We start from the raw sequence: 15,243 nt of genomic DNA, 5'->3' as shown, positions 1-15,243 counted from the left end.
TTCGCCAGATTTTCCCCTGCCAGCGCCGGCCTCTCCACATGTGGGAGTTCAATCCGGCTGGCCCTCGGACCCTGCAGCGATTCTTCGGCACGACGCACGAAGAGATCTGGAAGCTGATTTTCAAGGCCCAGAAGTCGTGGCCAGAGACGACCGAAGACATCGGCCCTGACTGCGCTCATCCGACCACTCCAATAAATTTTGTGATTTCTGAACATAACTTCAACTTGTAAATCCAAGGGGTATGCCAAGCCTTCCATTCTTCCCTCGGGGCTGGACAAAGAAGGCGGAGCGGATCCGATGTCCGGCTCTACTACCTGAAGACCTAGCCATTCCTCTGCTAACGAGGATGCTGGTCCCGGCACCGTACCAGGCATCGGAGAAGAAGGCCAAGAAGAAGGGCAAGGAGGCCAAAAGTGGCCTTTGCCATAAAGGTACTTAGGACACTGTGTCCGGAGATACCGAAGCTCCCTCCTCCCACGAGGGAGATGAAGACGAAGTGGAAGAGGAGGAGAGAAACTCTCCTCTTAAGGGGGGAGAAGAAAAGGATGGCTTCCATGGACTTAGAGGCGGAGGCATCCAAGAAGGGGAAGATCTCCCATTCTGATGATTCGGACTCGGACACCGAAGCCATCCCCGAGTGGCGCCCCAGGTCGAAGTCCCTGGACGCATCATAAGTTCCCAAAAATACCATATACATATCCGGCTTACATGATTGTAGTAGTTTTAACACCTTTAAGTTTCATGCTGCAGTCCGGCTTGAGGTCTCCCCCAACAATCATCATCTTTGGGGAACTCTCTGGCGCCGGAGATGGTGGAGAGCGAGACACCTCCGCGAGCTTCTCTGCCACATGCCACGGATGACATCGAGGTGTTATCCCAAAGGACTTCTCTGGGCCAGGGAGAAGTGCGGAAGGCCGCCAAGATGGCACCAGAGGGTAACCCCATGGAGACTGACGACGGGGGGCCGGACCAGTCCGGTCTCTAGCCGAATACCACTCCGGAGACCCATACAACTCCAGAATCGAGTGAGCAACCCCCTTCGAAGGAGGGGGAGTGCCGACTCCACCGGCGACCTCCATCAATCCGGAGGCGCCAGACATTTTGATGGAAGCACTTCGATGTGCTTCCGTCGTGGAGGATCATCATACCCTGATGTGTACGGTGGTTGAGAAGGTTCAATCCGCCAAAAGCGGACTGAAGAAGCCTTCACCAGTCTATTAACAGGCTTCGAGGTATGTGATGTAGTATTCTTAGCTGCTTTATATATGCAAAAAATATGCCCGTGCATAGATAGTAACCCCTGAGACTCTGTTCGGCTTTTACAAAGAAGGGACGAACAGAGGATCAAATAGTTATTCATAGGAGATAATATACTTGTCTATTTTGATAAGTAGGCTTCACTGTTAGCGGCAACTGCCCAGGCCACCGAAGTGTCCGAACTTAAGAAGAAGTTGGAGCGGGCTGATGCAGAACTCGTCCGCACCAACAAGCGGTTTGAGGAAACGCAAGGTATGGTTGGAAAAAAATATTGACATACTTAAAGGAATATGTCAATACGGCGTCTAATCTCCTGTGCTTTCGATCATGTGTACAGATAGGGTGACTAAGGTCGAGGATCTGAAGAGCACCCTTGCCCAAGCCAAGGAGCAGGCGCGGGTGAGCCAAGTGGCCGCTGACAAAGCGGCTGCAGATTTAGAGGCCGAGCAGGTCACCCGCCATAAGTATCAGGAGCGGGTGACCGAAGTGGAGCAGGCGCTCCAGGATGCCACCAACAAGTGCGAGGCCTTGGAGGAGAGTAATAAGGCCCAGGCAGCCGAACTCACCAAGGCTCTTCAAGAGGCAAAGGAGGCGCAGACCGAGTCTTGGGCGACCCACGAGGAGGTCAAGCAAGCCGGATAGATAGCGGCTGGTAAGCCTGTTCTTTAATAGAGTATAATTGGCGGTCGAAGATATGCTTTGCTAAATCGACTATGGAGTGCTCCAGACGCCTTTGCGGATCTCCCAAGGAGTGCTACCAACGCCGCACAGTATTTCCGGACCTAAGAAGGGAACGCGATGGAGAAGCTCTTCTGGTTGCAGTACCTGGCGCCGGAGCGGCCAGCGCTGCTAAACTACCAGATGATGCAGCTGGCGGAGCTGCATAGGATTTCCGGTTTGGCCATGAAGGACATCATAGTCCGTCTATGGCTAGCTGGACCCATTCCTAGCAGCTACTTTTGGCCTGGTCAAGCGGCTCGGCGACACCTTGCCCCGAGTTGATGTTGTGAAGTGCTCAGCATGCATAGAGGGCATACGGATGGCCTTTGCCCATGTCAAGATGCACTGGGCGAAGATGAAGGCCGCCGTCGTGGAAGTCGAGGGTCCGCCCGAAGGCAAGGACTACCGCAAGCCGGGGCGGTACTTCGAGGACGTCTTAGAGGGTGCCCGTTTGATAGAGTGTCGATGCTTGAAGGATATTATGTTTGAATGAATGTATCTGGGCTACCCAGACTTTTTGTTATGAAACAAGTCCTTTGTAATGTACTTGTGCTTTTATCTAAAATATGTTCCTCCAGTGTGGCCATTTTTTGTATCTGAAAGTTTACCAGTCGTGGGCTTCAGCCCCCACGTAGATACTACGGGGGTGTTCGGAGTAGCACATGACCACACTTGTCCCAACGTCTTGGTTCGTAAAGGAGGTGATCATGCAGCGAACTAGGCAATCAGACTATGCGGCTTTACCACTTTCACTTAGCCATAGGACTTTGACAATGGGATTATAGGCTTAGCCCCTGTTGTTGTTCGGCTATCCAAACTTGGGTGCTTTAGACACCTGACCAGGTGGAGGCCAGTCCTTTGTATAATACAAAAAAAATCATGAAAGATTTTAATAAGTCACCAAACCACTGACCAGCTCTCGCCATATCATGACAGTCAATATTCGGCTTTCTCTACTGAGGTGTTTGACCGGACGAGCCAGAAACACAATTGCAGTAGTTTTCCCTTTACTACCTTAGCCGAACGAGCGGAACATAAGGTGGTAACCACAGGAGCCGGGCAACCCAACTATTGACCAAAGACATGATTCAGAGCCGATGCATATAATGCGGTATTCAGGACACCAAAGTGTACTATGAAAGCGTTCGGACTTTTTGTTTTTGAATATTTATGGCCGAATAAAGCTCCTGGCAATTGATGCCAATGTGTATATGTCAATCAGTCGTGAAGATGGAATACAAATTATGGAATAGAACAATACCGAATAAGGTAGGACAAAACTGTTTCCGCTATATTCTGATTGGAACATCAAACATGCTCTTACAGAGAATGCCATATTTATCAAGGATATTTTACATGCCAAGAATTTGAGAACAAGGGAAAGCTCTACACAGGTCCTAAAAAAGGAAAAGGTGATCTTGAAGATCATTTGGACACTCTGCCGCACGTCTGCGCCGCTTTTCACCTTGGTGTAGGATCCTTTAAGAGGATGAGTCGATCGGGGATACATAAGGGGCCTGAAAAAGGGCCCTTAGTACCATCGAAAAGTGATTTGGGTTGTAAAGAACCTGAAAAATGAAAAGAAGGAAAAAGGAAGAAGATGAAGGTCCGAATAGGGTCGACCCATATTGTGGACTTTGTTTTCAGTGTGCCTCCGTCCTTACCCATGGTATTTTTAGTGCGTAGTTATGTACGCGCGGTACGCATGCCGCGATCAGGTTGGGGTTTTGACGGCGGCCGAATTTCTAGCTCTGTATGAGCCAGACTGTCATTCTGCAGGGTGGACCGGACTCTTTTGACAGTGTCCGGGGGCTTGACTGCCGATGTAGTATTCGGCTTGATAAGGCCACCCTGTACTTCAGCTGCGAGGGCCGCAGTGTCCTCTTCAGTACAGAGGACCTCTCCATGTTTCTATTGACTGTAACACCGCCGCATGGTCCTGGCATCTTGAACTTCAGATATGCGTAGTGTGGGACTGCATTGAAACGAGTGAAACTGGTTCGTCCAAGCAGTGCATGGTAACCACTGCGGAAGGGGACAATGTCGAAGATTAAATCTTCATTTCAGAACTTATATGGTGAGCCGAAGACTACCTCCAGCGTTATTGACCCTGCGCAGCAGGTCTCTACACTGGGTATTGCACCTTTAAGGTGGTTTTGGTGGGCTTGATACTTGAGGGATCAATACCCATTTTACGGACAGTGTCTTGATAAAGCAGGTTAAGACTACTGCCGCCATCCATGAGGACTCGCGTGAGGTGGAATCCGTCGATGATAGGGTCGAGGAGCAATGCTGCCGAACCCCCATGACGGATACTGGTCGGATGGTCTCTGCGGTCAAAAGTGATCGGGCAGGCTGACCATGCACCACTAGGGAAAAGCTTATACACAGGATCTTACCAGTAGCAAGTTTTAAAATAAGGCGCTGCTGCAATGTAGCAGTAGCGCGCTCCGGTAGTACTCGCTGTTGAAATAAATGTAGCAGTAGCGCGCCTCCTCTAAGCCGCGCTACTGCTATAATTCCCACGACCCCGCCGTGAAGCTAGTTCTAGCAGCAGTGCATTAATTCGGACCGCATTACTACTAGGTAGTTTAGCAGTAGTGCCTCTGCCTTTAGAGCGCTACTGCTAAAACTAGCTATCTCCCACCCCCACGCTCTCCTATATCCGATCCACACTCACACTCACACTCACTCCCCCTCAACCCCCCTCCCCGAGCGCCGGTCCTCCCCCGCCGGCCGCCGTCGCCCCCGCCAGCCGCCGTCGCCTACCCCTCTTCCCTCTGTGCTGCCGTCAACTCCTCCTCCTCGCTGGACTCGGTACCGCCCTCCTCCTCCGTCCTCCCTCGACTTGCCGCCAGCTGGACCCTCCTCACTCCGCCTTCCTCCTCCATCCTACTCTCTTCTCCCTCCTCGAGTCGCCCCTCCTTCTACCTCCTCCCTGCTACATTTTGATTTAGTAGGCTAGTTCCTATGCAACATTTTGATTTAGTTGATATGATTTAGTTGATTTAGTAGGCTAGTTGATTTAGTTGATTTAGAACATTTTGATTTAGTTGATTTAGTTGATTTAGAACATTTTGATTTAGTTGATTTAGTAGGCTAGTTGATTTAGTAGATTTAGTAGGCTAGTTGATTTAGTTGATTTAGTATGCTAGTGGATTTAGTAGGCTAGTTGATTTAGTTGATTTAGTATGCACCATTTTATTGTTATTTTTTCTGTACATGGATAGGTAGATGCTTTTGTTTTTTTGTAATAAGTTATTTTTTGGCAAAATGTAGGTGCCAAATTATATGAAATGTCTTGGTAGGTGGTACCCTTATTTGGTAGATATTTGTGAAAAGTTTTTTCGGCAATAGGTGCCACCGAAATGCTTTGGTAGGTGGTACCTTGTCATCTAATATGTTACTAGATCTTAGGATTATAATTGTCCATAAAATTGCTTCTCGCGGAAGAACCAAAAATATGACATGCTACTATTTTTCTTTCCTATGAAGTGGATCGTTAATCCTTTACTCATATTGCTTTAGGAAAATGGCGCCACCACCACCACTAAGTCGACTGTGCAAGTCAAGGTGCGCCAGCAGCCTTGCAACTGGCAAGTTGTTTGGCATCTACTTCCAGCCGAGTTTTCGTCATGCGGCGGCAAGAAATTAGATGAAATGTAACAACTATTTTATTTTTAGTGTTGGCATTACTGCATTGTGTCATTTTGCTTTTTTTACACAGATCGTCCCATGCAATGTGAGGACAGGAGACACCGTGACATTTGAGGCTCCTGGGGGGCCGTACACTATGGAGGTCGAGAAAGGACGCAATATGTCACAGAGTGGAGTAGATGGATGGGACCGTTTCCTCGCCCACATGCGTCTTACTGGTGGTGAGTTGATCAGCTTCTCCTTTAGAGCAGAAAGACCCAAGCTGGCTGTCATTTATCTCAACCTGCTGGAAGATGATGATGACGAAGATGATGAAGATGATGAAGATGATGAAGATGATGAAGATAATGAGGACCCACTCTATGAAGATGATGAGAACCCACTTCATGAAGCCATCGTAGCTCAAAGAATGAGGCTGAGCGAGGAGGAGGTGTGCAACCTATGGGACATAATTCCGCCACGTGATGACTTTGTCGGGGTGCCATTCGTGACCCGCCTAACAAGTACCATGGTTGATCGGCATGAAATGGTATGTTATACTGACTGTAGTAATTTGATGATATATATGTGCTTTATTTTTATACTTACAAATGCAAATTATCAGATGATATGCTTAGTGAATCTGACGATATGCTTAGTGTAGAGTCCAATGATATGCTTTGTGGAATCTAGTCGATGATATGCTTTAGTGTAGAGTCTGATCACATGCTTATTAGTGTAGAATCCAAGGAACTATTAATAGTGTAGATAATCCATATATACTTATTAGTAGAATTCATTATTAATTAGTACAAATGCGTACTACTGTGTCTTTTGATAGTGTAGAAATCTAGAATTAATAGAAATATATTTGCAAGAGTATGTGCGAGGCCATTTATTAATTGATTTGTTTTTCTTATTCAGAAATTGCCAAAGAACCTATCTGTGAGTTGTGGTATCGAGCTTGATGAAGAAGGCTCAGCTGGACTTCGCCTTGCCGCAAGGGGATCCGTCACCACCTGTACTTACTGCATCGACACAGACGGTCGCACACACTTAAACTCCGTTGGGTGGAAGAGATTCCTCGTTGGCAAGAATCTTGGTGTTGGACAGGCCATCCTAATTACTATCAGGAACACCCACCGCCTAGGCTTGAGGATGATGATCATCGTCGATATCATCTAGAACTACATATGTGTGTGTGGCTATATCATCTAGAACTACATATGATGATTGTCGTCGATATCATGTAGAACTACATATGATGATCGTCGTTGATATCACCTAGTACTGCTTGAGGATGCATGTTGAGTATATATGAAATTGTTATCTAGTACTCCCTCCATTCCAAATTACTCGTCGTGGTTTTAGTTCAAATTTGAACTAAAACCACGACGAGTAATTTGGAACCGAGGGAATACTACCTAGTACCTATAATGCTTTATGAAATTGATATCTAGTAGTACCTAGTATTTGGAAATTGCATTTTATTGAAGCTGAAACAAGATGGAAATGATGAAAGATATAGCAGTAGCGCGGGGCTAGGAAATCGCTACAGCTAACTAATAGTAGCGTTTTCCGGAAAAGCGCTGCTGATATAGTCAATAGTAGTAGCGCGGGTACAGGCAACACTACTACTAACAGTTAGCTGTAGCGCCTTATTGGTAGCGCGGCTGCCCGCGCTGCTGATAGCCTCAAAACCCGTGCTACTACTAGGGTTTTCCCTAGTAGTGATGGGTTGAATTCTGGGGCGACTGGCTATATGGCGTAAGCGTCCCTTAGTGCGCGCTTGCGCTCCCGCTTGGGGATATGAGTGACATAGATCATATTCACTGTTTTTATCTCGGGGGGGGGGGATTTCTTTTGCCCCCTGTGTTCGTTGGGCGAGGCTCATCATCATCCTCGCCAGGCAGCCCTTTCCCCTTATGTTCGGTGTTTATCTTACCGGCCTTTTTGAAGACCCAACAATTTTTGTTAGTATGATTGGGAGGCTTGTCTGGGGTGCCATGGATCTGGCAAGGCCGATCTAGTATTCTGTCCAAGTTGGATGAACCATCTTTGTTTCCTTTGAATGGCTTCTTTCGCTGACCGGGTTTAGAGCCATTGAATCCGTCGTTGACCGCCGTGTCTTCGGTATTTTCATTGTTGCTTCGATGCTTGTGTTTGTTTCGCCGTGGCCTGCCGTTGCCATCTTTGGCTTCAGAGGTGCCAGGGTCGCCGGTGCTATTGCTTCTACGAGCTAGTTAGCTATATTCTCCCATGAAATAGCGGGTCATAAGTGTGGTGAGAGCTACCATGGACTTCATTTTTTCTTGGCCGAGGTGTCAGGCAAGCCACTCGTCACGGAAACTGTGTTTAAAGTCCACGAGGGCTTCGGCATCCGGACAATCAACAATTTGGTTCTTTTTAATTAAGAACCTGGTCCAGAGTTTCTGGGCTGACTTTCCGGGTTGCTGGACTATGTAACTGAGGTCATCGGCATCCGGAGCCCAGACATAGGTACCTTGGAAGTTGTCTCTAAAGGCGTCCTCCAGGTCTTCCCAGCTACCAATTGAGTTCTCTGGGAAGCTGTTTAGCCAGCGCCATGCTGGTCCTTTCAGTTTCAAGGGAAGGTATTTGATGGCGTGGAGATCGTCACCGTGGGCCATGAGGATATGGAGAAAGAAATCTTCAATCCATACCACGGGATCTGTCATGCCGTCGTATGATTCAATGTTTACGGGTTTAAACCCTTCTAGGAACTGGTGCTGCATTACCTCCTCGGTAAAGCATAAGGGGGTGTAGCGCCTCTGTATCGGGCAATGTCGTGACGGAGTTCGGATGACATCTGTATGCGGTTTTCGTCCCTGGTGAGGTTATGCCTGTCAGACCAAGCTTGATGGTCGTCTTCTCGCATTGGGGCGCACCCCCTTGATCCATAGATTGATCTTGTTTGTCCTGCTCTATTACTCAGGTCTTGTCGTAGGTCATAAGTGTATCCTGGAGCCTTTGTCTCTCTGCCCTTACGGCAAGGTGGTGCAGGTTGGTGTTCGGCGTAGGTGGCCGCTTTATCTAGCCCACGCAGTGGCCGGTCTGGTTCATCAGCGCGGTCATGTTTTGACGGTATTGGCTCAAAGGCCTTGTTGTTGAATTGTGGCAGTAGCCAACGCTTCGGATAGCTCTTTGTTGGGCGTTGTAGGCCATATTCTTCGGCAACTAGGACCTGTGTCCATCTGTCGTCGAGCGTATCCTGTTCAGCTTGGAGCCGTTGCTGCTGATTTTTTAGGCTTCTTGTAGTGGTGATTAGTTGGCGCTTTTGAAGCGCTCCTGCTCGAGGTGTTCCTCCAGCACGACGAAATCTTCGTTGCCAAGGCTGACATCATCTTCGGAGAGCGGAAGATATTTTCTATCCTCTGAGTCCTCGTTCCTGACCGGATCATCGGGGTCAACTTGCCCCTCCTACACATTGTCCTGTTCGGATGTGGGCTCGATGGGGGCTTCTGGGTCTTCGGAACCCTCCAGAGTGTTATCGTCTCCAGTGTCGGTATTACTGTCCTGACCACGACGTGATTTTGAGCGGTGTTGCTGGCGTCAACACTTCGGTGGAGCCTCATCAGGTTTGTCCTCAAATGGATCCTTCCTGCCTTCGCCATCGTCCTCTTTGGCTATATCCACCGTTTACACGTCGTATCTGGAGGTGGTCGTCCATCGTCCGGTAAACGATGGGTCTTGGCCTTGTTCGTCTTTGGCATCATCGTCCACGCCATCGATGTCTTCAGAGGTGTAATCCAGCATGTCAATTAAGTCCTCGACGATGGCTATGAAGTGGGTGGCGGGTGGGACGTAAAATTCCCTGCTCCCAGCCCCTGATCCGGGCTGGGCATATTTCGAAGGTGATTCCTTAGTAATAGCGAGGGACCAAATTAAGTCTAGAGCCTCGTTTAAGGGCGAGGATTGGACGGGGAAATGAGATTCCGCGAGGCTGATCGGGGCGAAGGCCTCCTGGCCATGCTTGCTTGGCACGGACTTCGAGAGTTCGGATATGGAGTTCGGGGGCGAGTCCGGCCTTTCAGTGATAGGAGGAACCCGGTCTAATTCCGAGTTCTCCGTGGACACAATCGCCTCCAGATCTTCGATAGTGCAGTTTGCAGTGGAGAGTCCGGTGGGCTCCAAACTCCCATCTTCGAACCTGGCGGTTTGCTCCAGATCTAAGGCCAGAGTGGTGGTCGGGGCCACGAACCCTTTGAAGATCAAGTCTCCTCGGATATCAGAAACATAATTTAGGTTCCTGAAACTGATCTAATGGCCGAGGGCATAGCTATCAATCTGTTCAATGTGGCCAATTGAGTTGGAATGCAGAACGAAGCCGCCGAACACAAAAATCTGGCCGGGGAGGAAAGCTTCCCTGAAAACGGCATCATTGTGGATGATGGAACGAGCCATCGAACCTTCTATTGACGATACAGTGGAACTCTCAATGAAAGCACCAATGTCGGTATCAAAACCGGCCTATATCGGGTAGGGGATCCCGAACTATGTGTCTGAGGATCGAAGGTAACAGGAGACAAGGGGACACGGTGTTTAGCCAGGTTTGGGCCCTCGTGATGGAGGTAATACCCTACTTCCTGCTTGATTGACTATGATGAGTATAGGGGTTACAAGAGTTGATCTACCACGAGATTGTAATGGCTAAACCCTAGATGTCTAGCCTATGTGATTTTTCTTAGCCTCTATGGACTAAACACTCTGGTTTATATAGACACTGGAGGGGTCTAGGGTTGTACGGAGTCGGTTTACAGAGAAAGGAAATAATACATCCGAATGCTAGGCTTGCCATCCACGCAAAGGAGAGTCCCATCCGGACACGGAGGAAGGCCTTCTATCTTGTATCTTCACGACCCATCAGTATGGCCCATGTCACATAGCCCGGACACCCGGGGACCCCATAATCCAAGACTCCCTTAGTCCTCGTAAGGTGCCTAATTACACGGCGGATCAGCCCCCCGAGGCTTGGGTTGAGAGCTATGTGATGGCCATGGAGATGCTGCATGTGCTAAGTATTTCACCATGATGTTGGATGGGCCGGCTCATACTTGGTTGAAAGGGTTGCCCGCTAACTCCATTAGATCATGGGCGGAGTTGAAAACTTGTTTCATCCAAAATTTTAAAGACACATGCAAGCAGCCTATGTCGATCCTGGATTTGGATTCTTGTGTCCAAGGTGAGGGCGACTCAACAACCAATTGGGTGCGCCGGATCTCAGCTGTTATACACTCATCAGACAATATCAATGTCGGTTCAATAGTCCTAGTGTTGGAGAAAAATTGTTGCTTCCTTCCCCTTAAGCAGAAACTGGGGCGGCTTAAACGCCATTGCAATGACATGGGGGATCTCATGGCGGCTCTCGTCAAATATACCGACTCTGATAGTACAAAAGACCCCGACTCTGATGAAGAGAAGGCGGGTAAGGGATAGAAGAGCGGCAATACGAAGGGGCAGCAGCATAATATAGCGGGTCAATGTGGCAACGGTAAGCACAAGGCTGATGGTAATTTAGATTTTGTGGCTAGCACCAATATGAAGAATAATAATCAGTGTCGCAAGGGAAAGCCGCCCCGGCTTGGAGGGCCAAAATTTAATATTCAGGCGATGATGAATCAGCCTTGTCCAAAGCATGGTACGCAAGAGAAGCCGACCAATCATCTGTGGAAGGATTGCATCATCATGAGGGAGTATAGGAATTCCAATTTTTTCTAGACAAACATGGCCCAAATGGGGGTTTAGGATCTGGCTCTCACGGGCCTGGCTTTGGTGGTGGTGGTTCAAACTCTGGTTTCCAGGGCCAAGGCAATCAATGTGGTTTTAATCAGCAGTCTGGTCAAGGGAATCAGCAGCGGCAATCTGGTTATCAGAGTAATCCAAAGGAGTTGAATAGTGGACAGTATCATGTGTTCACCACGAGTTTATGTAAACAAGACCAGAAGATTCATAGAAGGGCGGTGAATGCAGTTGAGCCGGTGATTCCCTGTTACTTGCCATGGTCTGAACATCCTATTCTTTGGAGCCGTGAGGATCACCCGCCCCGGGTTGACAATCCGGGTCACTTGGCTTTAGTGGTTGCACCTCAGGTTGGAGGTTACAAGTTCACTAAGGTGCTCATGGATGGTGGCAGCAGCATCAATATCCTTTACTATGAAACTTTCTGTCGTATGAGTTTGACTGACAAGGATCTTAAGCTATCTAACACTGTTTTTCATGGTGTGGTGCCTGGTAAGTCGGCATATCCAGTGTGCAATATAGCTTTGGAAGTGGCTTTCGGTGATGATCATGATTCCAGAGTTGAGACGTTGACCTTTGAGGTGGTTAAGATTAAGAGCCCTTATCACGCTTTGTTTGGGCGGCCGGCTTATGCTAAGTTCATGCAAGGCCTTGTTATGTTTATCTGCACCTTAAGATGCCGGGTTATAAGGGTACCATCACAGTGCATGGGAACCGGAAGATAGCCTTGGAGTGTGAAGAGGGCGATGCTGCTTATGCTGAGTTCGTTTGTGCAACGAAAGAATTGAAGTTTTAGAAAGATAATCTTGACCCGGTAGATATGATACCTTTGAAGAAACCAACCACAGAGCATGACCCTCTGTTGAAGTTTAAATCGGTAGATGACACTAAGTTGGTTGATTTTGCCCCTCGCGATTCATCCAAGCAGTTCAGTATCAGTGCTAATCTAGTTTCAAAATAGGAAAGCGTGCTCATCGAGTTCATCCGTGAGAACCGGTACATCTTTGCATGAAAGCTGATACGTCTCCGTCGTATCTATAATTTTTTATTGTTCCATGCCAATATTAAACAACTTTCATATACTTTTGGCAACTTTTTATACTATTTTTGGGACTAACATATTGATCCAGTGCCCAGTGCCAGTTCCTGTTTATTGCATGTTTTTTGTTTCGCAGAAAATCCATATCAAACGAAGTCCAAACGGGATAAAAATTGACGGAGTTTTTTTCTGGAATATATGTGAATTTTGGGAAGTGAAATCAACGCGAGACGATGCTTGAGGGGCCCACGAGGCAGGGGGGCGCGCCCCTAGCGCGGTTGGTACCCTTCTTTCGCCGCAAGAAAGCCAATATCCGATACAAATCGTGTTAAAATTTCAGCCCAATCGGAGTTACGGATCTCCGGGAATAAAAGAAACGATGAAAGGCCAGAATCTGAAACGCAGAAATAGAGAGAGACAGAGAGACAGATCCAATCTCGGAGGGGCTCTCGCCCCTCCGCTGCCATGGAGGCCATGGACCAGAGGGGAAACCCTTTTCCCATCTAGGGAGAAGGTCAAGGAAGAAGAAGAAGGGGGCCCCTCTCCCCCTCTCTCCCGGTGGCGCCGGAACGCCGCCGGGGCCATCATCGTGTGCCGACGATCTACACCAACACCTCCGTCATCTTCACCAACATCTTCATCACCTTCCCCCATCTATCTACAACGATCCACTCTCCCGCAACCCGCTGTACCCTCTACTTGAACATGGTGCTTTATGCTTCATATTATTATCCAATGATGTGTTGCCATCCTATGATGTCTGAGTAGATGTTCATTGTCCTATCAGTAATTGGTGAATTGCTATGATTGGTTTAATTTGTTTTTGGTTATGTTGTTGTCCTTTGGTGCTCATCATATGAGCACGCGCGTGGATCACACCATAGGGTTAGTTGTATGTTGATAGGACTCTGTATTGGAGGGCAAGAGTGACAGAAGCTTCAACTTAGCATAGAAATTGATGCATACGGGATTGAAGGGGGACCAATATATCTTAATGCTATGGTTGTGTTTTACCTTAATGAACATTAGTAGTTGCGGATGCTTGCTAATAGTTCCAATCATAAGTGCATAGAATTCCAAGTCAGTGATGACATGCTAGCAGTGGCCTGTCCCACATAAATCTTGCTATCGGTCTAGTAAAGTAGTCAATTGCTTAGGGACAATTTCGCAACTCCTACCACCACTTTTCCACACCCGCTATACTAACTTTATTGCTTCTTTACCTAAAACAGCCCCTAGTTTTTATTTACATGCTCTTTAGGTTCTTGCAAAACTATCCTGTTACATCTACAAAGTACTTCTAGTTTCATACTTGGTCTAGGTAAAGCGAACGTTAAGCGTGCATAGAGTTGTATCGGTGGTCGATAGAACTTGAAGGAATATTTGTTCTACCTTTAGCTCCTCGTTGGGTTCGACACTCTTACTTATCGAAAGAGGCTACAATTGATCCCCTATACTTGTGGGTTATCAAAAGCCTTCAGACATGCCAGGTGTACCGAGGGAACTCATTGAGCACACTCTCAATATTGATCCAAAGTTTAAGTCAGTCAAGCAATTCCTTCGTCGCTTTAATGAGGAGAGACATAAGGCCATCGGTGAAGAAGTGGCCTGGCTCTTGGCAGATGGGTTCATTGTTGAATTTTTTAATCATGAATGGTTGGCTAACCCGGTGCTGGTGCTTAACAAAATTGGTACTTGGCGCATGTGTGTGGATTACACAGACCTTAATAAAGCCTGTCCGGTTGATCCTTTCGCTCTCCCTCATATTGATAAGATTATTGATGCTACAGCGGGTTGTGAGCGTTTGAGTTTTTTGGATGCTTGTTTTGGGTATCATCAGATCAAGATGGCAGTTAAGGACCAGGAGAAGACAACCTTCATCACTCCCTTTGGAGCCTTCTGCTATGTGTCTATGCCTTTTGGGCTCAAGAGTGCCCAGGCGACTTACCAGCTGTGTGTTCAAAATTGCCTTCATGGTCAGATTGGACGCAATGTTCATGCTTATGTGGATGATATTGTTGTGAAATCCAGGATGAAGGAAACCTTGATAGATGATTTGAAAGAGATCTTTGACAATCTCTGGGTCTAAAGATGATGCTTAACCTGGCCAAGTGTGTTTTTGGTGTGCCAGCTAGCAAGCTCTTGGGTTTTTTGGTTTCTGAATGAGGCGTTGAAGCTAACTCGGAGAAAATCAAGGCTATTACTTCTTTGGCTAAACCGGCATGCATTAATGATGTTCAGCGTCTGGCGGGTCGTATTACGGCCTTAAGCCGGTTCATAAGCTGGTTGGGAGAAAGAGCTATCACTCTGTACCAGATGATGAAGAAAACAGATCACTTTGTATGGAGTGATGTTGCTGATCAGGCGTTTAAAGCCCTGAAGAAATAGTTAGCTGAGCCATCGATCCTTGCCGCTCCTATTGATAAGGAGCCCTTGTTGTTATATGTGGCTGCCAATGGCCAAGCTGTCAGTGTAGCAATTGTGGTGGAACGAAAGGAAGCAGGAAAGGAACATCCGGTTCAGCGGCCGGATTATTATATCAGTGAGGTGCTCATTGAATCCAAGCAGAGGTATCCGCATTGGTAGAAGCTGGTATATGGGGTGTTCATGGCTAGTCGAAAGCTCAAGCAATATTTCCTTGGTCATCCCATCACTGTGGTTAGTTCTGCTCCTTTAGGGGATATTATTCAGAACAGAGAGGCCGTAGGTCGGGTAGCCAAGTGGGCCATTGAGCTTGGACCCCATGGTTTGAAATATATGCCTCGCACAACCATCAAGTCTCAAGCACTTGTGGATTTCATCAATGATTGGACAGAGTTGCAGATGCCCGAAGA

The 15,243-nt window shown here is 47.6% G+C and overlaps 1 protein-coding gene across 1 annotated transcript; it reads left to right on the top strand.

Moving 5' to 3' along the window:
* The first annotated feature begins 5,509 nt into the window (after positions 1–5,509).
* On the top strand, positions 5,510–6,798 carry LOC147965179 (uncharacterized). Its single transcript, XM_087526718.1, has 3 exons — positions 5,510–5,620; positions 5,705–6,163; positions 6,538–6,798. Exons 1-3 carry the CDS (start codon positions 5,510–5,512, stop codon positions 6,796–6,798), a joined length of 831 nt encoding a protein of 276 aa, XP_087382844.1.
* The last annotated feature ends 8,445 nt before the right edge of the window (positions 6,799–15,243 follow it).

This window comes from Triticum urartu, chromosome 6A (genome assembly GCF_056163025.1).
Source record: "Triticum urartu cultivar PI428250 chromosome 6A, HENAU_Tu73, whole genome shotgun sequence".
Lineage (NCBI taxonomy): Eukaryota > Viridiplantae > Streptophyta > Magnoliopsida > Poales > Poaceae > Triticum > Triticum urartu.
This window is presented reverse-complemented; position numbering and strand designations above follow the sequence as displayed.

Excerpts from the sequence above, each read along its gene's own strand:
- LOC147965179 (XM_087526718.1), top strand. The coding sequence starts at position 5,510 with ATGGCGCCACCACCACCACTAAGTCGACTGTGCAAGTCAAGGTGCGCC. Across the intron at positions 5,621-5,704 it reads CGAGTTTTCGTCATGCGGCG|ATCGTCCCATGCAATGTGAG; the intron begins GCAAGAAATTAG and ends TTTTTTACACAG. Across the intron at positions 6,164-6,537 it reads TGGTTGATCGGCATGAAATG|AAATTGCCAAAGAACCTATC; the intron begins GTATGTTATACT and ends TTTCTTATTCAG.